This window comes from Mustelus asterias, chromosome 25, assembly GCF_964213995.1.
Source record: "Mustelus asterias chromosome 25, sMusAst1.hap1.1, whole genome shotgun sequence".
Classification (NCBI taxonomy): domain Eukaryota; kingdom Metazoa; phylum Chordata; class Chondrichthyes; order Carcharhiniformes; family Triakidae; genus Mustelus; species Mustelus asterias.
In genome coordinates this window covers 37,788,330-37,813,863 of record NC_135825.1, presented here as the reverse complement: position 1 = coordinate 37,813,863, position 25,534 = coordinate 37,788,330, and the positions used below count along the sequence as shown (strand labels likewise).

Genomic DNA, 25,534 nt, shown 5'->3' with positions numbered 1-25,534 from the left:
AGATGATCAGAGGATTAGATAGGATGGATAGTGAGAGCCTTTTCCCTCGGATGGTGATGGCTAGCATGAGGGGACATAGCTTTAAATTGAGGGGTGATAGATATAGGACAGATGTCAGAGATAGGTTCTTCACTCAGAGTAGTAAGGGCGTGGAATGCCCTGCCTGCAGCAGTAGTGGACTTGCCAACATTAAGGGCATTTAAATGGTCATTGGATAAACATATGGATGATATTGGAATAGTGTAGGTTAGATCGGCTTTAGATTGGTTTCACAGGTCGGCGCACCATCGAGGGCTGAAGGGCCTGTACTGCGCTGTAATTTTCTATGTTCTATGCTGCCTGAACTGGTGACACACAAGCTCCTGAGGGTGGGACCTCTGCCCTAATGTGGAAGTCAAACCGGGTTGGGGTGTGAGGAACAGGCCATCTGGGACTCCATATCATTCAGCCCATAGTCAGTGAGTCAATTCAGAAAAAGACTAAGGGAGGAGTGAGGAGATAGGCTTTCATTGAGAAGATAACTGGACAGATTCAGAGATATGGAAGAACGAGAACAAGTTAGTTGCAGATAAGGTAGTGCAGCATGCTTTATTGTTTTCTGTGTTGTGGGAAATGTCATTAAAGAAGTTAAATAACTGCAATTACTATTTGATGCACTATCAATAAGGCGAAAGACTACCGATATGCCAATATAAGTGTAGGCTTTTATTCACAACAGAATCAGGAGCAGATCCCAACAATTAACCGACCTGGACTGAACAAGGGGGAGGAGACAGCCACCTTTATACTAGGTGCTGAGGGGAGGAACCAAACTGGAAGGGGATGTGTCCAGGTATGACAAACACACACAACGGTGGTCCATATAGGACAAAGGCACAACTGAGGTCCACCACACTATTCCACAGTCAATTGGAACCTATGAAATGAACAATCCCCTTCATTTTCTGTTGGCTTCATTTGCCAAGAGTGTTTGTCAGTTCCATTTCTCAGAGGACTGGGTTAAAGCACATGCTTTACATGATATCCAGTTTCGTATGTAACATGGTATGTTTACAGTTACGGTCCCAAATCATGGCATTGAAATACTAAATATTCTTACTCAGGATTGCAACAGATACAGAACTTGCCCATGAGAGACCATTGATTCTGATTCTGAAGGAAGACTCAGAGCAGACCTATAACCCATTAACAGTGCCAGCGTATCTATTTGGGAGAAACTTTCAAATGATTTACAACTATACAGCGGGATTTATTCATTCTACACAACAGCCTGAGAGAATTTTGTTGGGCAGACAGGCTATTTTAAAAATAGGGGGGGTGGGGGGCAGGTAATAGACTATTAATCCAGAAACTCAGCTGATGTTCTGGGGACCCGGATTTGAATCCCGCCATGACAGATGGTGGAAATTTAATTCAATGAAAAAAATCTGGAATTGAATCTACTGATGACCGTTGAACCATTGTTGATTGCCATAAAAACCCATCTGGTTGACTAATGTCCTTTTGGGAAGGAAATCTGTTGTCCTTACCCAGTCTGGCCTACATGTGACGCCAGACCCACAGCCAATGTGCTTGACTCTCAACTGCCCACGGGCAACTCGGGATGGGCAATAAATGCTGGCCCAGCCAGTGGTGCCCATGTCCCATGAATGAATTTAAAAAAGGTATGTTCATTTGAATAGCAATCATGGGTGCCCACAACACGAGGGGCACAGCACTGATTCAAAAGGGTTTATAGAGGAAGCTTTGAAGGTGGGCATGGGTGGAATTGTGTCATGCTGACCAGCATACGCACCATAATCCTGACCAAAAAAAGCAAATTACTGCAGATGCAGGAATCTGAAACAAAAACAGAAAATGCTCAGCAGGCCTGACAGCAGCTGGGGAGAGAGAATAGAACCAATGTTTCAAGTTTAGATGTTCTGAATCATCCAGACTAGAAACATCAGCTCTGTTCTCTGTCCACAGATGCTATCAGACCCGCTGAGATTTTCCCGCATTTTCTATAATCCTGACCGACCCAGTCATCTTCATGGAGGCAGGATCAGGTGTGGGACACATAACTGTCTGGCTCCTTCCTCTACTGAGAGGGGTTTTCATGTCAGCAGGCCAGCGACAGAAAATGGTTGAAACATGGGCAGTTGATGGTTGCGTGCTCCTAGTAAGTGGGGGAGGGGGTTGGGCCACAGTTCATCATTATAGAGACGACCCCACCCTGCACAGTCATGCCCCCTCCAGACATAACTGAGGCCATTTGCTATCCTGTGGAGGGTTACCCGTCCATGATCATAGCTTGGCCGCATTTAAAAAATAGCTGCTCTTCAGAGGGTGCCTGCACGTTGATGCTCTCTTTCTGCACAGATTGGTAGTTTCTACTTTCTACTTGAAATTGTAATGAGCTTAATGATTCAAAAACTGTGGCATGGTTGGTGGACTTCCCAATGGCTTTCTAACTCTGGGACCCACCTGCTGTCCTAAATGGGATGACAAGCCTGCTTCCTGGCCATTAATTGGACTAACTCTTCAAAACTAGTGGGAAAGTACTTCCCACATAGTGCAGGATTGGCACCCAGACATTTTCCATGCATCAGGGTCCTGATCCACGGATGAAAATCTAGTCCCTCTGCTGCCCATTCATTGGGAGAGGCCACAAAATGTGACAGAATGTGCCCACCCATAGGAATGCCCACCCCTTATCCTGCCAGCTCCCCTGAAATGTGCCCCAAGACTCAGCCTCTTGACAGGAATGATTTTTTAAAATTCACCTCCGCTACCCAGCAAGATTTATACAGCGTTCTTTACACACTGGCACCACTTCTCACATCAATGTAAAGCAATTGCCTGTAGTACATATCGACTCTCAGCACCATGACTGCATTCGACTCAACTACAATGGAAATCCTGAGTCTTATGATATGACCCAACATTTCAAGTGTGTGAACAACACCTCAGATATAATTTCACCATTCAATACATTAATCACTTGAATTTGTAATGAGTTTAATTATTCAAAAAATGTAAAAATTAGTGACTCCTCAAATTAATCAGTTACTCACTCCATGTAACTTAATTCATTTCATTAATTTGCCAACTGTAACTCATTATTAATTGCCACATGTATACAAATCCAAATTTGCAACACATTTAATAAATATTTAATTTATCAAACTTAATTAACACATTCCCGCACACAAATTACAAGCAAATGGACCATTCAGTCTAATTAGTCCAGTTTCTTTCTATCCTCATCACGTACAGAACTCCTGTTTGAATATGCCTACTCACTTCCGATAGTCTTTCACCTTCAAGCAGACTGATGTTCAAATTGTAGCTCAATCACTAATCGCTGGTGTGTTCCATCGTCCTTCAAGGTGTGTAAAAATGGCCAGCATCAGGGGTGAACCCACTCCGGCATGGCCGGGAAGCCTCAACCTGATATTTTATACCCGTTAGGCTGTCAATTGGCTCAGGACTCCATGGGCAAGGGTGCCAGAACAGGAGACACCCACACAGCACTCAGCTGCTTCTGCCATGTGGTGTGAGCACACCCGGCTTCTGGTAAAATACCAGTTGTGGCAGGAGGAGGTCCTTAAGCAGACGTAAATCAACCACTGAAGGTTATCAATTGGCCCAAGGACTTGCAGGCCACTTGACACCTACCCCGCCACTGGTAAAATTCCAGACGTGGGTAGGCAGCACACACACAGTGCCCCTGCCAGCTGTCAGCTCAGGGGTCAGGAGATGGGGAAGAATGCAAAATTCAAGCTTTTCCTGCTCACAGTGTATTTACTTTGATATTTATGATCCTTCAACCAGATGAAAGAGCTTTTAATTTCCCATCGATCATCCCCTTGCAATTTTAAACGTCTCTATCAAATTGTCGAATTTGGTAAGCTGATCCTCTCGCTCTTATTTTGTAACCATCAGCAAACTCATGAGGTAATTGGAGACAAGGAGACAGTGCCCTTGATGTTCCTAGCTTAAATCTAAGGGGCGATCTTGTATCCACTTGGCCAAGTTGCCTCGAGCCGATTTTATGGCTGTTAATTGGCTCTGGGCAAGAATTCCATCTCTATCTGAGAGGAAGTCCTGCCTCCCGGAGTCAATCAGGTGGCTGACAACTCCCAGCAGTGCTAGGCCCCAATGAGAGATGGTGCAGGGGTAAAGATGGGAGAATATCATGGTCTGGGATCTCTGTTGTGATGATGTGGAGATGCCAGCGTTGGACTGGGGTAAACACAGTAAGAAGTTTAACAACACCAGGTTAAAGTCCAACAGGTTTATTTGGTAGCAAAAGCCACACAAGCTTTCGGAGCTCTAAGCCCCTTCTTCAGGCGAGTGGGAATTCTGTTCACAAACAGAGCTTATAAAGACACAGACTCAATTTACATGAATAATGGTTGGAATGCGAATACTTACAACTAATCAAGTCTTTAAGAAGGCCATCCCCACACCCCCACTTCTTGCCTTCAAACAACCGCACAACCTCAAACAGACCATTGTCCGCAGCAAACTACCCAGCCTTCAGGAGAACAGAGACCATGACACCACACAACCCTGCCACAGCAACCTCTGTAAGACGTGCCGGATCATCGACACAGATGCCATCATCTCACGTGAGAACACCATCCACCAGGTACATGGTACATACTCTTGCAATTCGGCCAACGTTGTCTACCTGATACGCTGCAAGAAAGGATGTCCCGAGGCATGGTACATTGGGGAAACTATGCAGACGCTGCGACAACGGATGAATGAACACCGCTCGACAATCACCAGGCAAGACTGTTCTCTTCCTGTTGGGGAGCACTTCAGCGGTCACGGGCATTCGGCCTCTGATATTCGGGTAAGCGTTCTCCAAGGCGGCCTTCGCGACACACGACAGCGCAGAGTCGCTGAGCAGAAACTGATAGCCAAGTTCCGCACACACGAGGACGGCCTCAACCGGGATATTGGGTTCATGTCACACTATTTGTAACTCCCACAGTTGCGTGGACCTGCAGAGTTTCACTGGCTGTCTTGTCTGGAGACAATACACATCTTTTTAGCCTGTCTTGATGCTCTCTCCACTCACATTGTTTCGTTTCTTAAAGACTTGATTAGTTGTAAGTATTCGCATTCCAACCATTATTCATGTAAATTGAGTCTGTGTCTTTATAAGCTCTGTTTGTGAACAGAATTATCTCTGTTGTGCACAGGGTACTTGAATAGGCAGGACCCCCACCCAATCATGCCCATCAGCCTGGAATAATAAATACTCTAGTCATGGCCTAACCAGAGTTTTAGAATGTTTCCCCAAAACTTCCCTGCTTTTGTACTCAATCCCTTTAATTATAAAACACGTAATTCCTTATGATTTGCGAACAACTCTCTCAATATTCTCTGCCACCTTCACGGATCTATGCACAATGGTCCATCTCTCCCTGCAAACCCGATACAACTTTTCCATTCAGTTGAAATTGCCTTTCCCTATCCATTGTGTGAAAATTCATTACCTCACACTGTGCTGTCCCTGTGGTACACTGACAATGCTGTTAGGGAGGGAATACCAGGAATCCCAGCGAAAGTGAAGGAGCGGCGATTTATTTTCAAGTCAGGATGCTCAGTGTCTTGGAGGGGAACTTTGAGATGGTGATTGTCCGGTGTGTCTGCTGCCCTCGGCCTTCCAGATAGTAGTGGTCATGGGTTTGGAAGGTGCTGTCTAAGGAGCCTTGGTGAACTTCTGCAGTGCATATTGCAGATGGGTACACACTATTGTCATTGTTTATGGGTGTTAGAGCGGGTGAATGTTTGTGGAAGGGGTGTCAATTGAGTGGACTGCTTTGTCCTGGGTGGTGTGGAGATTAAATGTGCAAATTAAGTGTGTCAGGAGGCCAACTCCAAACTGACCACTTTCAGCTTTTAATAAAGTGGGACAAAGGGCAGACATTCAATTACTCCCAGGAGGCAGGTTTGCCTTTTGAATATGTTAATGATGTTAATGAAGCCTTGAATTCAACTTGTTTGCTGGTTTAACTGTGGCCTGTGATTGGGTTCACAGGCTCGGAAAACTTGGGAGCCGCAACAAGTGAGGATAGCCACGGGGAGAGGTCAAACTGTCTACATAGCACTCCTTGTAGGCTGAGAAGGGGAGGATTGCTTCCTGTCACCTGACCCCAAGCTCTCTATCCCTTCATCAGACCCAGCCCTGCCCACCTTGGCACCATGCTCATATTGCAAAGTTGTTCTCACCATATATTCTATTTATTTAATCTTAACTTTCACAATGGCTGTAAATGCATATTTAGCTGGAATGCAGAACCCTTTACAGAGTTTCTAGGAAATTCAGTGTTCAGTTCCCAATGAAGATTTGAAACAAAAAGAATCCAGTTTTAATATAATTTTTAAAGTTTTCATAATCAAATATTCATGACAGCCCTATTTGTGAAATTACCTTTAACAGTAAAGAGAGTGCAACAAATAGTTCATTACTGAAATATCCAATTCACTCTGTTCACAGTGATAGGAATGGATGCATATTGCTCATAAAGATTGGATATACCCACCCTTAAAGCACTTGTTACAGAGCACAATCACATTCATTCTTTAAATTTCAAAATTTAGTAATGTGGAGTTGAATTAATAACTTTGTCCTCCCAATTCCAAAGAGAGCAGAATAAATATTTGCAAAACAAAAGCTACAAAGCACAGTCTATAATAAAAAAAAATACAGAACATATAGACCAATAGTTAATAAATCACGAGGACAGGTATCACTACTGAACTGTGAAAGTAAGTAACAGTGCTTTAAGAGTCTTGATGGGTCTGATGGATTCAGATGTCAGTGGATGGCACTCATCCAGACGGGATGTATTATGTGATTTCCTCGCATGGTTGACATATTGAGAGCACTTACCTCATAAACCTGAAAAAAAGTTTGTGTCAGCATGGGAGGAAAAAACAAAGCAATACTCGTTACGTTTTCATGTATTGTAGTAATCCAGATGAATTTAGATTTTTTTTGGATTATGAAATTAAACTATGTGCTGAATGGAATTCTAATTGTAAAACGTTTGCTCATTAATATTACATCTAAGTTCCTGAACAATTACAATCATATTTCTTTTAAAACTTTGCAGCGGAACACTTTGCTAAATTGGTTGGTTACTAATGGCTGGTTTGCAAGCACAATTAGATTTCAAGCTGATTTGATATTTAAGCCTTGTTTCTAAATTGCAACTGTGATCGGAAGGCATTTTCTAAGAATCAGCAACATAACAGTCGATGGGCGGCACAGTGGTTAGCATTGCTGCCTCACAGTGCCAGAGACACGTGTTCGATTCCCAGCTTGGGTCACTGCCTGTGTGGAGTTTGCACGTTCTCCCCGTGTCTGCATGGGTTTCCTCCGGGTGCTCCGCTTTCCTCCCACAGTCCAAAGATGTACAGGTTAGGTGGATTGGCCATGCTAAATTGGTGCAGACTCGACGGGCCGAATGGCCCCCTTCTGCACTGTAGGATTCTATGATTCTAATTCTAATTTGCGTTCAACTCAGATCATTGCAGAATTTACCTCCAAAATTATTTGATTTGATATGATTTATTATTGTCACATGTATTAGCATACAGTGAAAAGTATTGCTTCTTGCGTACTATATAGATAAAGCATACTGTTCATAGAGAAGGAAATGAGAGAATGCAGAATGTAATGTTACAGTCATAGCTAGGGTGCAGAGAAAGATCATCTTAATGCAAGGTAAGTCCATTCAAAAATCTGATGGCAGCCGGGAAGAAGCTGTTCTTGAGTCGGTTGATACATGACCTCAGACTTTTGTATCCTTTTCCTGATGGAAGGAGGTGGAAAAGAGAATGTCCGGGGTGCATTGGGTCCTTAAATATGCTGGCTGCTTTGCCGAGGCAGCAGGAAGTGTAGACAGAGTCAATGGATAAGAGGCTGCTTTGCGTGATGGATTGGGCTACATTCACGACCTTTTGTAGTTTCCTGCAGTCTTGGGCAGAGCAGGAGCCATTCCAAGGTGTGATACAACCAGAAATAATGCATCTGTAAAGGTTGGTGAGAATTGTAGCTGACACGCCAAATTTCCGTAGTCTTCTGAGAAAGTAGAGGCATTGGTGGGCTTTCTTAACTATAGTGTCAGCATGGGGGGACCAGGACAGGTTGTTGGTGATCTGGACACTTAAAAACTTGAAGCTCTCGACCCTTTCTACTTCGACCCTGTTGATGTAGACAGGGGCATATTCTCCTCTACGCTTCCTGAAGTCGATGACAATCTCCTTCATTTTGTTGACATTGAGGGAGAGATTATTGTCGCCGCACCAGTTCACCAGATTCTCTATCTCATTCCTGTACTCTGCCTCGTCATTGTTTGAGATCTGTCCCACGACAGTGGTGTCGTCAGCAAACATGAAAATTGAATTGGAGGGGAATTTGGCCACACAGAGGTATATACGGAGTATAGTTGGGGGCTGAGAACACAGCCTGTGGGGCACCGGTGTTGAGGATGATCGTAGAGGAGGTGTTGTTGCCTATCCTTATTGATTGTGGTCTGTGAGTTAGGAAGTTCAGGATCTAGTAAAGATGAGACGTGAAGGCTCAGTTAGGGCGCTTGAGAATTACAAGTTAGCCAGGAAGGACCTGAAGAGAGAGTTAAGAAGAGCCAGGAGGGGACATGAGAAGTCTTTGGCAGGTAGGATCAAGGGCGGCACGGTAGCACAGTGGTTAGCACTACTGCTTCACAGCTCCAGGGACCTGGGTTCGATTCCTGGCTTGGGTCACTGTCTGTGTGGAGTTTGCACATTCTCCTCGTGTCTGCGTGGGTTTCCTCCGGGTGCTCCGGTTTCCTCCCACAGTCCAAAGATGTGCGGGTTAGGTTGATTGGCCATGCTAAAATTGCCCCTTAGTGTCCTGAGATGTGTAAATTAGAGGGATTAGCGGGTAAATATGTAGGGATATGGGAGTAGGGCCTGGGTGGGATTGTGGTCGGTGCAGACTCGATGGGCCCAATGGCCTCTTTCTGCACTGTAGGGTTTCTATGATTTCTATGATAAAACCCTAAAGCTTTCTATAGGTATGTCAGGAATAAAAGAATGACCAGGGTAAGATTAGGGCCAATCAAGGACAGTAGTGGGAAGTTGTGTGTGGAGTCCAAAGAGATAGGAGAGGCGCTAAATGAATATTTTTCGTCAGTATTCATGCAGGAAAAAGACAATGTTGTCGAGGAGAATACTGAGATACAGGCTATTGGACTAGACGGGATTGAGGTTAATAAGGACGAGGTGTGAGCAATTCTGGAAAGTGTGAAAATAGATAAGTCCACTGGGCCGGATGGGATTTATCCTAGGATTCTCTGGGAGGCTAGGAGGAGATTGCAGAGCCTTTGGCTTTGATCTTTATGTCGTCATTGTCTACAGGAATAGTGCCAGAATACTGGAGGATAGCAAATGTTGTCCCCTTGTTCAAGAAGGGGAGTGTAGACAAACCTGGTAATTATAGACCAGTGAGCCTTACTTCTGTTGTGGGCAAAGTTTTGGAAAGGATTATAAGAGATAGGATTTATAATCATCTAGAAAGGAATAATTTGATTAGGGATAGTCAACACGGTTTTGTGAAGGATAGGTCGTGCCTCACAAACCTTATTGAGTTCTTTGAGAAGGTGACCAAAGAGGTGGATGAGGGTAAAGCAGTTGATGTGGTGTATATGGATTTCAGTAAAGCGTTTGATAAGGTTCCCCATGGTAAGCTATTGCAGAAGATACGGAGGCATGGGATTGAGGGTGATTTTGCGGTTTGGATCAAGAATTGGCTTGCTGTAAGAAGACAGAGGGTGGTGGTTGATGGGAAATGTTCATCCTGGAGTTCAGTTACTAGTGCTGTACTGCAAGGATCTGTTTTGGAGCCACTGCTGTTTGTCATTTTTATAAATGACCTGGATGAGGGCGTAGAAGGATGGGTTAGTAAATTTGCGGATGACACTAAAGTCGGTGGAGTTGTGGACAGTGCGGAAGGTTGTTTCAGGTTACAGAGGGACATAGACAAGCTGCAGAGCTGGGCTGAGAGGTGGCAAATGGAGTTTAATGCGGAAAAGTGTGAGGTGATTCACTTTGGAAGGAGTAACAGGATTACAGTGTACTGGGCTAATGGTAAGATACTTGGTAGTGTGGATGAACAGAGATATCTCGGTGTGCATGTGCATAGATCCCTGAAAGTTGGCACTCAGGTTGATAGGGTTGTTCAGAAGGCGCACGGAGTGTTATCTTTTATTGGTAGAGGGATTGAGTTTCAGAGCCAGGAGGTTATGTTGCAGCTGTACAAAACTCTGGTGTGGCCACACTTGAAGTATTGCGTACAGTTCTGGTCCACCGCATTATTGGAAGGATGTGGAAGCATTGGAAAGGGTGCAGAGGAGATTTACCAGGATGTTGCCTGGTATGGTGGGAAGGTCTTATGAGGAAAGGCTGACATAGCTTTAAATTGAGGGGTGAGAGATATAGGACAGATGTCAGAGGTAGGTTCTTCACACAGAGAGTAGTAAGGGCGTGGAATGCCCTGCCTGCAGCAGTAGTGGACTCGCCAACATTAAAGGCATTTAAATGGTCATTGGATAAACATATGGATGATATTGGAATAGTGTAGGTTAGATGTGCTTTAGATTGGTTTCACTGGTCGGCGCAACATCGAGGGCTGAAGGGCCTGTACTGCGCTGTAGTGTTCTATGTTCTATGTTCTAGTTGCAGAGCGAGGAGCCGCGGCCCAGGCCACGGAGTTTGGAGATGCGTTTCATGGGAATAATGGTGTTGAAGGCTGAGCTGTAGTCAATAAATAGGATTCTGACATAGGTGTCTTTGTTATTTAGATATTCCAGGGTTGAGTGCAGGGCCAGGGAGATGGCGTCTGCTGTGGACCTGTTGCGGCGGTAGGCAAACTGTAGTGGATCCAGGTAGTCCGGGAGACTGGAATTGATTCGTGCTATGACTAGCCTTCGAAGCACTTCGTAATGATGGATGTCAGAGCCACAGGATGATAGTCATTAAGGCACGCCACTTGGTTTTTCTTAGGCACCAGGATGATGGTCATCTTCTTGAAGCAGATAGGGACCTCAGATTGTTGTAAAGAGAGGTTGAAGATGTCTGCGAATATCCCCACCAGGTGATCCGCACAGGATCTGAGTGCTCGTCCGGGTACCCCATCTGGGCCAGTCGCTTTCCATGGATTGACCTTCAAGAAAGCTGCTCTGACATCTGCAATGGTGACCCCAGATACAGGTTCATCCAGGGTGGAGGGCATGCTCTCGCAGACCTCTTGCTCAAAATTAAGAAATTCTAAAACTCACTTACATTTTTGCAACAGGTGCTAATGTCAATATTGAAGTGCGAATGCTGGGATCTGTACAGCCTATTTAGAATCATAGAATCTCTACAGTGCAGAAAGAGGGCCATTCGGCCCATCGAGCCTGCACCGACAACAATCACACCCAGGCCCTATCCCTGTAACCCCATGCATTTACCCTACTAATCCCCCTGACACTAAGGGGCAATTCATTATGGCCAATCAACCTAACCCGTACAGTTTTAGACTGTGGAAGGAAACTGGAACACACCGAGGAAACCCACAGAGACACGGGGAGAATGGGCAAACTCCACACAGTCACCTGAGGCCAGAATCGAACCCGGGTCCTGGGCGCTGTGAGGCAGCAGTGCCAACTACTGTGCCACGTGCTGCCCTACAAGTGAATGCTCTAACTGTTTGCTTCTTTTGTTCTTTCAAAAGCTTAAGGTTCTGGACCTGTGCCGTATCGATACTGGAATTTTTGACATATCAGAAACTCAAACAGATCAGCGCGTGTGCCTGACTTCCCTCCGTTTAAACAAATGAAGGAGAAATCAGGAGACTTCCTTCATCGGCATGTGCTCCAATCTAGTTGATTTTCCGCCATTTGTTGTGCCCATGCGTTCCATGGCATCTACAGACTCAGGAAAACGTCAATATGAGTGCCAGTTATATCATCAGCTGCAATGTCTTGTGGGAATTACAGGGGAGCAATGAAAGATCTTCAGAGTGTTTTACTTTAGCTCTCCTGCTCCTCGGAAAACTAGCTCCAAGATGGTAACTTGCCATTCTCCACAAGCCCATCACTAGATGCAGCCATTAGCACCCACTGTAAATGGAAGGATGTCAAATGTTAATGATAATTCAATTTGGGCTTCTGGATATGGTTTAGAAAAGCAGACCAAAATTTGATTTGTGTGATCGGGTAACATGACCAACTAAAGTTTAGAATCCAATCTCCTCACTGGTTGGAATACTAGACGCTTGGTAACATTTAGGCCAATTGGGCCTAAGTTCTATTGGGGGTTGGGGGGGGGGGGGGGATTCTCTGGCCTCCCCGCGGTAAGTTTCTTGCGATGGGAGCTGGTGCACTGTTCGCTGGCTGTGGGATCTTCTGGTCCCACCATCGTCAATGGGATTTCTCACTGACTGCACCCCATGCCGCTAGGAAACCCATGGTGGGGTGCACCATCGGCAAGATCACAAGATCCCGCCAGTGTAAACAGCCAGAAAATTCCAGCCAGAAATATAAGATCCTGCTCGATGATGTAGCGTTATATGGTGGAAGTAGAGAAACAGCCCAAATTTTGCTTTTAAACAGTAAAATGAAATAAGCCAGGCATAACATAAATATATGTTGGAGTTATATTAGAATCATGCATTTCACAAGTATTAAACATGCTTTTAAGCTCATGGTATGTAAGCTGAGATCTTGAGGGGAGTAAGACGCTAGAGAGCACTGGGAGAATTTTTAAAGTTTCGGCAAGTTAAAAGTAAACATTTTTCTGCATGTATTTGTTATTATTAATACATATGTAGATGACAGTAAAATTAATATTTCAAGAAATGATCTCAAATAAATTTCTTACATCAGCATTGCATAGCAACTAAGACCACTGTTTAATCAGATCCATCTCTTTGTTTAAGTGAGTAAATTAAGGAGTTTTATCCACATATTTTCATTAAAATAAAACCAGTTTGTTCCAAGCTGAAGCTTTCTTTCTTCTCATAGGCAGCACTCAACAATGTAACAGGAAATGAATAATCCCATCTTTATTAGTATCCCACATACGGGACAGACTTTAATGCTCTCCCCTGTGGTGAATTTGGTGTGGAGATGCCGGCGTTGGACTGGGGTAAACACAGTAAGAAGTCTCACAACACCAGGTTAAAGTCCAACAGGTTTATTTGGTAGCAAAAGTCACTAGCTTTCGGAACGCTGCTCCTTCGTCAGGTGAGTTAACCCTCTCCCCACTCACATTGTCTGGACCTTTAAGACTTGATTACCTGTAAAGACTTGCAGTCCAACCATTATTTTGTAAATTGAGTTTGTGTCTTTATATGCCCTGTTTGTAAACTGAAATCCCACTCGCCTGATGAAGGAACAGCGCTCCGAAAGCTGGTGGCTTTTGCTACCAAATAAACCTGTTGGACTTTAACCTGATGTTGTGAGACTTCTTAGTGAGTTTGGTGGCTGGGGATTGGTGGTCCCAAGTTCAAGGGCATTCAGCTTTGGTCGGGGGGTCCTGGCATTGGGGATGTGGGGCCCCCTGAAAACCATCCCCTGCCCTTGCTGCCTATCCCCATTCCTCGACAACCCTCTTCCATCACTCACCAGTGGTTTGGAACTGGGATCCAGTGATAATCCTAGGGCTCGGGTAGATGTCATACCAGCAGCAACCACTGTCTCTATGGTGGCGCTGCTGTTCAGTCAAGTTGTTAGCCTCTGATTGGCTCGCATCTCTGGGCAAGTTGGTGTTGATCCCAGGGAAGGCACTGCTGTCCAGGTCAGTGCCCCACTGACCCTTACTCAATGGGCTTTCCAAAAAAGAGGGAACATGAGGCACCTGTTGGTTCTCCAGCTGACAAGCGCGACCTCCGTTAAATGCAGCCTAAAGTAACTGCTAAACTCTTGAGGAGGGATCAATACCCAGAAAGATTAGCTGGTCATATCCCCCATTTTATGTTTTTGTTTCACATATCCATCACCGAGGGAATTTTGCTTTTTGGTGATCCTGATGTTCTTTCTGCTTTCCTATTTCCCTTATGTGATGTTCCTATAGTTTAAATAAGCGTTTTTAACCTAACCACAGCATCTTTAGCTTGGTGCTGTGATAAATTTTAACAAGAGGTCACAGATATAGGTTGAGAGGCAGTAGACTTAAAACTGAGATGAGGAGGAACCACTTCTCGCAGAGGGTGGTGAATTTGTGGAACTCGCTGCCCCATAGCGTGTTGGAGTCTGATTCGTTGACTGGTTTCAAGAAGGAAATAGATATATTTCTGATTTTAAAAATGGGTTAAAGGGATTTGGGAAACAGGTGGGGAGGTGAGTTTGAGACCAGGAAGAGATCAGTCATGATGTGATTGAAATGGTGGAGCAAGCTTGAAGGGCTGAATTGGCCTACTTCTACTACCAAATCCTATGTTGTTTAATAATCTATTAAAGCTAGATATAGAATGCTGTTTAACTTATCAATTAACACAAAATGTTCATTCAAAAGTCAAACTTTAAAAGCATTAACTTCTTTGTGCTTTGTTTTCTTATTTTAGACAGTGAAAGCAATTGAGGTACTTTAGAAAAGCAAGACAGATTTATGGTGGCATCAAGATTCAATTTTAATTGATTGCAGCAAGACCAGTTTTCATGCCACAGCTGTGGACAATAAACTTAGAAAATGTGAATTACATCAGTTGTAGTGAGTGGAAATAATTTAATGGCTTCTTAGCCTCAATGTTACCCCCCTGTCCCACACATAATGTACATTTGTTGTAGAGTTATCTTCAGCTTCTATCTCTGAGACAGGTCACTGTCTAAAATAAAGAGGTTTAGTAAATTTAAATTTCTTGCTATTATCAGGCTTATGGAATCATTTTTCATGGATACTTTCTCCCATTACTTATTGTCAACGCATTTCACTGCAAAACATTCTCACTCAAACAAAATTAATATTCACTTTTAAATCAAAATAAAGTAAACAGAGAAATCAATGATGGTGGTTGTAAGCCTTAAAGAAGGGGGTCAGAAGAAGAGAGGTAAGTAAAGAAAGGTTAAAGATCTTAAATCATCAGTGAGCAATGAGGATGTTCAATAGACAAAAGAGAGTAAAATTTAAGGCCAATAATGACCAGGTAAATATTCCAAAGGAAACAGGGACAGTGGAGTGCAGATAAAGTGATATTACATTTTCATACAAAAGTGTTTGAAATGTTTAATTTCATGGTTTGGTCTTAAAGTAACATTGCCGTAGTCCCAGATGACCATAGGCTGTTACTGGTAATGATTTAATCTGAGGATCACCACACCTCAGGGGAGGGGCAAAATTGAGAAGGCCAGAAGGCTATTCATGAATAGCCTCAGCCGGTATGGGAACTGAACCTGCGCTGTTGGCAGGTTGGCTGCTGCATCACGAGCCAGCTGTCCAGCCAACTAAGCTAAATCAACCCTCCCGCCCCCACTTTGGTCTTGAAACCACATCACTAAAGGTATTTTCATAATTTAACTAGGTTTATTATTGTAATGGTATTATTTTTAGTGTCATAGTCTAAAACATGAAAACTACTAAAACCAGCAGATCAGACACTTAGGAGATTCTGGGTCATCTAGATACAATTCTAGATACAAGTGAAACATTTAAGGGATTTCCAAGCTTTCTGTTTTGATGTGCGTATTGGGGAGTCACATGTAAATTTTAATCAAATGTTCCACCACTCTGAAAACACTTCAGCCCAACAAAATCAACACGTTTAAGTGATTTAGGACTTTACCATCAATGAAACGGCAACACTAAAAACAAACGTATCTAATCCTTCAAGCCCAGAACGTTCAAATAGGACACATTAGGAAATAGAAGTGTAAAAAAGGAACTGAGTTGCCTACACTCTTGAGGGCTACATCTGGACAACAGGACACAATGATTTAATTTAGTTCAAATAAAGGCAGTATGGGTCAGAGGATTAATGATGCAGCATTGTAGCACTAGGATGTATTTGGTGGTGTCACAACTGCAGAGGGTACACTTCCCACCCATGCGCCATCAGAAGACCATTGTCAGGTACATCACCTTTGACTGGCATGCAAGAGAAAGCCTAACTTACCCAGCTTTTCTTTTTCTTCTTTTTTGCATCGGCATCTTTGCCACTCCCGATGCTGGAATGGCTTGTTATGCTGTTGAGACTGGAGATGCTGTCTGATGAATTCTGCCTCTTTATACGTAATTCTGTTAAATAAGATAACACGATGGAAATATGTTGCAGCTACCAGGTGATACAGCAGATTTTTCAAGAGAAAATTCTTACATTTCTCATCTTTGCTTCATTTCATGTTTAGTGTTTTACTAAAAAAACCTAAGGAAATTTAAGCTTTAAGTTTAAATTTATTTTATTAGTGTCACAAGCAGGCTTACATTAACACTGCAATGAAGTTATTGTGAAAATCCCCTAGTCGCCACACTCCAGAGCCTGTTCGGGTACAGTGAGGGACAATTTAGCATGGCCAATGCACCTAACCAGTACGTCTTTGGACTATGGGAGGAAACCAGAGCGCCCGGAGGAAACCCACGCAGACACAGAGAGAATGTGCAGACTCTGCACAGACAGTGAGCCAAGCTGGGAATCGAACCACGGCCCCTGGTCTGTGAGGCAGCAGTGCTAACCACTGTGCCACCATGCCACCCCCATTTGACTTATTAAATCAAAATCACAATTAAGATTTTCTGCAAGATCAACATGCTAACATTAACTGATTCAGTTATTCAGATTCCAACGCTGGTGAATTACCCAAGTTAAGAAAACAATTCACACTCAGCAAAAATATACTAGATTGCAATGTAAGTTGCTGTTTGTATGGTTTCTCAATACCAAGATGAATAATTTGTGAGCCACATTCTCTGTAGTTGTTATGAATGGTGACATGTTTGAGTAGAATGGGAAGATTTCCTTTCTTCGTGATTTCCAACAAAATTACAACCACACCCTGAGGGAATGGAAGAAATAGCAAGCACCGGAAAGCATCTGATAGGCCTTGATATTAACAATTCCACAATGGACAATGGACCAGAGAGAGCTGGTGGAAGTTGGAGACTTAAATAGGCAGTGCAGGCCCAGCGCCCAGGCCTGAGAGAATTTTACCTCTCAGACAGAATCCAATGTTGGGCACAAGTTTGGATCTCAAACATGCGGGGAAGGGTGGTGGGACATTCACCTCAATTTGACCAATAGCAGCTCAAATAAGTCACTGCTGGGTTTATTGTCCAATGCTGGACAGTTGCCTGTCCACTAGAATCATATAATCCTTACAGTGCAGGAGGAGGCCATTCGGCCTGCACTGATTCTCTGACAGAGCATCCATGCCCAACGCCCGCCTCCCCCGCCCCCCCCCCCCCCCCCCTACCCCGTAACTCCATGAACTTACCCTGTTAATCCCCCTTTCCTACACATCTTGGACACTAAAGAGATTTTAGAATGTCTAATCCACCTAATCTGCACATCTTTGGACTGTGGGAGAAAGCTGAAGCACCTGGAAGAAACCCACACAGGCCCGGGGAAAATATGCAAACTCCACACAGACAGTCACCCAAGGCCGGAATTGACCCCAGGCCCCTGGCACTGTGAGGCAGCAGTGCCACCGTGCTGCCCAATCAGGGGCTGCAGCCTCCTTTTTGAACAAAAAAAAATATCCCCTCGCTGCTGCTGTGAGGCCACCAGCATTCAGCAAAATGCTGAAGTCCTGATAAAAAAGCCATTTCAATATTTACATTGCCTTCCTGCCTCCTAGTGGAAAGCCTGTTGGAAGTCAAATATAAAATGCCTCACAACACCAGGTTAAAGTCCAACAGGTTTATTTGGTAGCACAAGCTTTCGGAGCGCTGGTCCTTCATCAGGTGAGTGAAGAGTTGTGTTCACAAACAGGACATATATAGACACAAACTCAACTTACAAGATAATGGATGGAATGCGAGTCTTTGTAGGCAATCAAGTCTTAAAGGTACAGACAATGTGAGTGGAGAGAGGGTTAAGCACAGGTTAAAGAGGTGTGTATTGTCTCCAGCCAGGACGGTTAGTGAGATTCTGCAAGCCCAGGCAAGTCGTGGGCGTTACAGATAGTGTGACATGAACCCAAGATCCCAGTTGAGGCCGTCCTCATGTGTGCGGAACTTGGCTATCAGTTTCTGCTCAGCGATTCTGCGTTGCCGTGTGTCGTGAAGGCTGCCTTGGAGAACGCTTACCCGAAGATCAGAGGCTGAATGCCTGTGACTGCTGAAGTGTTCCCCAACAGGAAGAGCCTGGTGATTGTCAAGCGGTGTTCATTCATCCATTGTCGTAGCGTCTGCATGGCCTCCCCAATGTACCATGCCTCGGGACATCCTTTCCTGCAGCGTATCAGGTAGACAATGTTGGCCAAGTCGCAAGAGTATGTACCGTGTACCTGGTAGATGGTGTTCTCACGTGAGATGATGGCATCCGTGTCGATGATCCGGTACACCTTGCAGAGGTTGCTGTGGCAGGGCTACGGCATCTTCTCCAGAGCCTTCAACATGTCATGGATGAAGACGAACATCTCACCAAGGCCATCCCCACACCCCTACTTCTTGCCTTCAAACAATCGCACAACCTCAACCAGACCATTGTCCGCAGTAAACTACCCAGCCTTCTGGAGAACAGTGACCACGACACCACACAACCCTGCCACAGCAACCTCTGCAAGACATGCCAGATCATCGACATGGATGCCGTCATCTCACGTGAGAACCCCATCCAGTTCAGCAGTCACGGGCATTCAACCTCTGATCTTCAGGTAAGCGCTCTCCAAGGTGGCCTTCACAACACACGACAACGCAGAATCGCTGAGCAGAAACTGATAGCCAAGTTCCGCACACATGAGGACAGCCTCAACCAGGATCTTGGGTTCATGTCACACTATCTGTAACCCCCACGACTTGCCTGGGCTTGCAAAATCTCACTAACTGTCCTGGCTGGAGACAATACACACTTCTTTAACCTGTGCTTGGCCCTCTCTCCACTCACATTGTCTGTACCCTTAAGAGTTGATTACCTGTAAAGACTCGCATTCCAACCATTATCTTGTAAATTGAGTTTGTATCTATATATGCCCTGTTTGTGAACACAACTCTTCACTCACCTGAAGGAGCGATACTCCGAAAGCTTGTGCTACCAAATAAACCTGTTGGACTTTGCATTAGGATTACTGTGCTTACCCCGGTCCAACGCCGGCATCTCCACGTCATGGTAAAATGCCCCAAGGTGAATGACTGTGTCATGGAGCTAATCCAACCTGGCTCGCTGTAGTTTTAACAGCCTTCCTGTCATGATCCTGTTTTCCATGGGCTTATGTCTCACAAGCAGGTTTTTAATCAGTAAGAGAATCCAGGGTTATGGGGGTAAGGTGGGAAAGTGAGTTGAGGATTATCATTTCCAATCAAGTCATGATCTCAAAGAATGGTGGGTGGATCAGACTTAATGACCCACATAGCCTAATTCTGCTCCTATGTCTTATGGGCTGGTAAAATTCTTCATACAGGACAAGTGCCTACTACTATCTTTATGTTGAAAGTTATCAAGTTGTCTGAGGGCCCCATAGCGCCCAATTGTGGTATTTCATCAACATATTTGGCCATTTTCAGCCACTTCAGCAACTACCCTTATAAATATCATGCAACCTAAAGTTGCTATATGGTAAACAATGGTTTTCACTGGCAGTGATCTGCAAAAATAGTAGCCACAAAATTTACACAAAGGATCAGCTTGTAAGCATATTAATTCGTTTTACTACTGAATTGTATTACAGTATTAACTGAAAGCACAAAGAAAGAATAGAGCGATTTTGCCCATTTTCCCCTGTCCTTCCATATTATGCAGGTTATATTTTAAAGTTTAAAGTTTATTTATTCGTGTCACAAGTAGCCTTATATTAACACTGCAATGAAGTTACTATGAAAATCCTCTAGTGGAGAATTTAGCATGGCCAATGCACCTAAGCAGCACATCTTTCGGACTGTGGGAGGAAACCGGAGCATCCAGAAGAAACCCACGTAAACATGGGGAGAACGGGCAGACTCCGCACAGACAGTGACCCAATCCGGGAACTATGAGGCAGCAGTGCTAACCACTGTGCCCTCACTGTTCCAACATTCCTTCATTTTTCCTTTCTTCAGCTTCTAATGACCATATTCTTTTGTACTTACATGGTCTCTGATAATGCATTCCAGTACACAACTGCTGTGATCATATCTATGGTGTCTCATTCTAGACCTTTCAGCCATTGGAAACACTCCCTTCCTTTTGCCATGAATGTGCCAGCAGGCTAAAAGCCACCAGCATTTCAAAAGGTATCTTAGAGGATGAGAGTCCCAATAATGAGATTAGCAGGCGGCATTGTGGTTAGCAATGCTGCCTCACAGCGGCATGGACTCGGGTTCGATTCCGACCTTGGATGACTGTGTAGAGCTTGCACATTCTACGTGGGTTTCCTTTGGCTGCTCCAATTTCCTCCCACAGTCCAGAGATGTGCAGGTTAGGTGGATTGGCCATGACAAATTGCCCATTGGTGTCCAAAAGATGTCTAGGGTAGGTATATGTGCAGGGTTTATGGGGATAGGGCAGTGGGGTGGGGTTTCGGTGAGAGTCGCGACAGATTTGATGGGCCACTTTGTGCACTGTAAGGATTCTATGGTTTAGCTGTAGGCAAAGCAGAAGAATACATTGTCCTGCTGATAAGAAACACTTTAGGAAATAATTGCACCTTCCAGGGAAGGCATATATATGTTAATCTTTTAGAACTAGAAAAGCTGAGGGGACAAACACCAAATAAACAAGAGGGGACTGTCAAAAGAAAATAATAGTTTAATTGGCAACCTATTCATGGAAGCAGGAAGGCAGTGTCCATTTGGCAGCCTGTAAGCCAGTTCTAGCGAGCAGACCAGAAGCAAGAGTGCAGAAATCTTCGAGGAGAAGTTTAAACCATGTCTTCACTGAACCAAGAAGAGGCGTTTCCCAGAATAACTACTCAATCATATGCAGTGTGGTAACTATAAGTTGGCCTTTACTGATAGATCTATTGGATTGGATATTGTTTGGGAAGAGGGAAGTCCTGAACGAGTTCAAATCTAGTAAATGTACTTTGGGTTAAAAAGGGCAGCTTCTACATAATTAGTGTGGGTGTGAGTAGTAATTCTTACATGTAACTATTTTAGAACATTATTGTACTGTTCGTGTATACGAGTATTTTCTGTGTTGTAATAAATAGTCTTTAATAAATGTTATACTATGACTGGGCTAGTTACTGTTCTCATTGGGTCTTACAGGTGACTTCTCGTACCATTCTTGTAAACAAAACTATACACCATCACAAATCTGTGTCTCAGGTTGGGACATACGCACAAATAACATCAGTCTAGTTTGAGACACTTTCAACTCAGTCATATCCCTTCACAATGTTAAATAGCTCTTCTCTTTCCACAATCTCTTTTGTTATATCAAAAAAATTTACTTTTCCTTGTAATTGTGTTTCCTCCAGGCAGCCTCCCAAAGAATCCGTTTTGTATCCTTACTAATTTTCTCTAAGCTCTTCCTGTGGGACCAGAGGTGAATGCGGTTCTCTGACTGTCGTCTTATCAGGATTTTATATTGAGTCACTGACACATTTCCATCTACCACTTGCTGTAAAACCCAGTGTTCCATTAACTTTGGTTTTTAAAATGGCTTTCTCCACTTTAGTGTCTTGTGAACCTAAATCCCAAATCCCTCTGCTCTTCCACTTCACTCATCTTCCACTAAACACAGTACAATCCTTACTTTTTATTTCCAGCTCCCGCCCCCATCAAATTACGACAGCTCATACTGATATTAAATTATTTTTGCCACTTTCCATTCCACCATATCAATAATATCCCCTGCAGCTTCTTTTGGTCCTCAGAATTATTTATCATGCGTCCTATTTTCATATCACCGTTCACTGTGGAACGTGCATTCATTTATGTATTGCCAAATGATCCATGCACTGGTAGTGACATGCGATGTGAGGGGAGGATGGTGGAAGTTGCTCCCGCATGACTACAGGTACAATATGTAAGCGCAGTTGAATACCTCTGTAACAAACTGTTGAAATTATCACCTGTCTCCATATTTCTGCACAACCGCACAACTGTCCCAAAAATTAACCATTTGGAACAACAGTTCCAACCATTGAGAAACTGCTTTCAAGCCCAATTCTCCAATTCCTCCCTTCTGAACAGTTTTCAATCCAATTCGCTGTCGCTTCCCAAATTCTATGCGCCTTAATTTCCTTTAATATTCTTGTGTGTACGAGCTTGACAAATGCTTTTCGTGGGTTCACATGTATCACTTTCACGGCATTTCTCCTATCCAAAATATATGTTCTCTTATCAGGTTATCAGTCCAAGGATTTGCAGGTTAGGTGGATTAGATTTGGTAAATGCACGGGGTGACAGGGATAGGATAGGGAGGTAGGCCCTTCGGAGAGTTGGTGCAGACTCAATGAGCTGGCTGGCCTCTTTGTGCACTGTAGGAATTCTATGGTTCTATTTTATGGTTTGTCAAACACAGGCCTTCTTTAGGAAATCAATGTTGGTTGCCTCTACTTCTTTTTCTCCCTTATATATTTTTCAATTTGATCTTTAATTAAACATTACAAAATATTCACTACTGGATATATTAAGCTGGTCAGTAATTATTTGTTTAACGCTCTGATGAAGGGTCATCCAGACGCAAAATGTTGATTCTATTCTCTCGCCACAGATGCTGTCAGTCCGACTGAGTTTCTCCAGCATTTTCTGTTTTTGTTTCAGATTCCAGTATCTGCAGTATTTTGCCTTTATCTTAGTGGGCAATAATTATGCTATTTTGCTCAGTCACAGTAAATGTCAGTCTCACTAAGCAGCCTACAATGAATATAGCTTACATCAGCAGAGAGAGAGAGAAAATGAGAGAGAGGGGGAATGGAAAGCAAGGAAACATAGAAGTTAAATACTTTGCCAGTCAATAACTGAAGAGAAGCCATTGTCCAATTCTTATACTAACAGAACACAAATTACCTTTGGGTGTTAAATCAGGATTGTTCAATGCCCCGTGTATAACAGCCTGCGCTTCTGCATTCTTTTTATGCAACATGTCAATTGTTTCTTTAAGATCAAATAACTCAGAATCCTGTTTGAAGTTAAACAAAAAAGAACAAAGGGAGAACTTTAGCAAAATACTGAAATCTTCAGCAATTTACCGCTCAGTATTGAACCTGAACATAGTACCAGAAAATAAAAGCGATCTTAATCAACAATTGGTGCATGCAATAATGAAAGACTGCTATACTGTCTGCAGTTATAATATTCAACAGAATCAAATCTGCATAGTGCATTAATGTAAAGGACCCCTTTACGTGACACAGATTGGAAATGATCTAATTTCATAATTAGCTGAAATTTTAATATGTTTTTGCATTAATGATTTGCTTGCAGTGAGAAAAATGTTGAAATCTCTTGCTGAGCTTTACTGCAGTAAAATATTAGATGTTTTGCTTAAATTGAGTTTGATCCATTGGACCTTGTAACTGGAATCTAAATGTTTATGACTTTTTGATTTTAAGTGTTTATAGATTTTCGTTGTTAAGACCGTTATGTTCTCTATTTGCTCTACAATGCAAGGAAGTACATGTGTTGCAATCATGTTACTTAGTGGGAATTCTCTTGAAGCACTGTTGATTTATTGGTATCAACACAGTTCAGTCTGTTTCTAGATCAGTCGCGAACCATCTGCCACATCTCGCCTCCTTTCTTCTTTATCATTTTCTCGCATGAGCTCAGAAACCAAAGACAAGGTAGACCTTTCTCTGAGTGCTCAGCCAAAACATTGCTTCCTTTGAAGAAGAAAATACTGAAATAGGTGTTTTGTGCCCTCAGTGAAATGAAAACAAAGAGTTGGCTTCAATTAAAACCTATTATGAACGTATTAACAAGTTAATGGCAACATCTTCAAAAACTACAGATGGTTTACTGCAAACAACAAACTGGCAGTTGTACATAGCTTATTCCCATCCAGATTTTAAGATATAACTTATTGGTTCCAGGGCAAAATTGTTATTTTGGATCTTTGCATTCTGTCATCACCTGGTCTTGGGAGACTTGGGCGGGATTTTTCGATCGCATTCCCCTAAGGCTGAAAATTCCTATCCGAGGTCAACCGACCTTTGCATGATCCATGTCCCGCCCAGTACAATCCCTGTGGCGGACAGGACATGAAAATTCTACCCATGGAGCAGCAAAAGAGGACTTAATCCTGTTTTTTACTTGGTCCGCCTAACTATACAATATAGTTGTGTACCCTTACCCTTTAAGCTTAGGGTTTTACAAAGGGCCCAAATTGAAGAAATTCAGTCATATTGGTCAGTATATTCGTTTGTACACTGGTTCCAAGTTTCCAATCTATCACCATACTGGGGTTGAGGAAGCATCTGGGCTACAATGTTACCTTCTCATTGCTGAAGTATACTGCAGCTTCTACTGAGTTTTTTTTCATAATAATATCAGAACTTGCCTTCCCTGTTTATAAATGCCACCTTTGCACAGCATCCAAAATATTATCATTATGGCAATGAATCTTCTTCTGTCTTATTTACCCTGTTACAGCAGAATAAAACCTGCTGTGCACCATCTGCCAACATGTTAGAACAGATGGCAATTTTCCATTGAGTTTTTTTTGTTTCTCAGTATACGCCCCCACACGATTACTTAGGAACTGAGCTCATAACGCACCTCGGCAATGTAGAACTTGGTGACGTGTGATCGTGGCGTGACCTAGGCTTAGTTCAAGCAGCAGCTGGATTATGATCTACAGCTTCATTATACTCCACTTAAAAATGAATGTCACGACCTGGGACTTTATGGAGATCTGACTTCATTTAATCTAAGATTAAGTTTCAAATTCACCCAAGTTTGAGTGTCACTAACCTTTTGTTCTGCTGTCATGGCGAGACTCTGCAGACGAGATGTCATATTAGTCAAACTCTGCTCAAATGCTGCCACAAGATGAGCCTAAAGAATTGGGGGAAAATACAAAGTAAGGAGACATCTTTTTTTAAACTGCTTTTAAAACAGACTTACAAATATTCAAGATGTGGAGATGCCAGCATTGGACTGGGGTGGGCACAGTAAGTTGTCTCACAACAGCAGGTTAAAGTCCAACAGGTTTATTTGGAATCACAAGCTTTCGGAGTGCTGCTCCTTCATCAGGTGAATGGAGAGGTAGATTCACAAACACGGCATACAATAGGCAACTGGAATTATCTTGCAATTGTGTCTTTGCCTATATATGCTGTGTTTGTGAACCTACTCTCCACTCACCTGATGAAGGAGCAGCACTCTGAAAGCTCGTGATTCCAAATAAGCTTGTTGGACTTTAACCTGGTGTTACAAATATTCAAATACATTTACACTTTTGCTTCAGAATGTTTTTTTCTTATTA

At 43.3% G+C, this 25,534-nt stretch overlaps 1 protein-coding gene across 1 annotated transcript in view; it reads right to left on the bottom strand.

Annotated features, from left to right (window-relative positions):
* LOC144511897 (neuron navigator 1-like) overlaps window positions 1-25,534 on the bottom strand; it is a 520,961-nt gene that overhangs the window by 71,719 nt on the left and 423,708 nt on the right. Inside the window, exons 14-16 of the mRNA XM_078242330.1 lie at window positions 25,021-25,104; window positions 23,116-23,227; window positions 16,142-16,263 (exon numbers count right to left, since the gene is read on the bottom strand). Coding sequence (XP_078098456.1) covers window positions 16,142-16,263; window positions 23,116-23,227; window positions 25,021-25,104 — 318 coding nt within the window. The remainder of the gene's footprint in view (window positions 1-16,141; window positions 16,264-23,115; window positions 23,228-25,020; window positions 25,105-25,534) is intronic.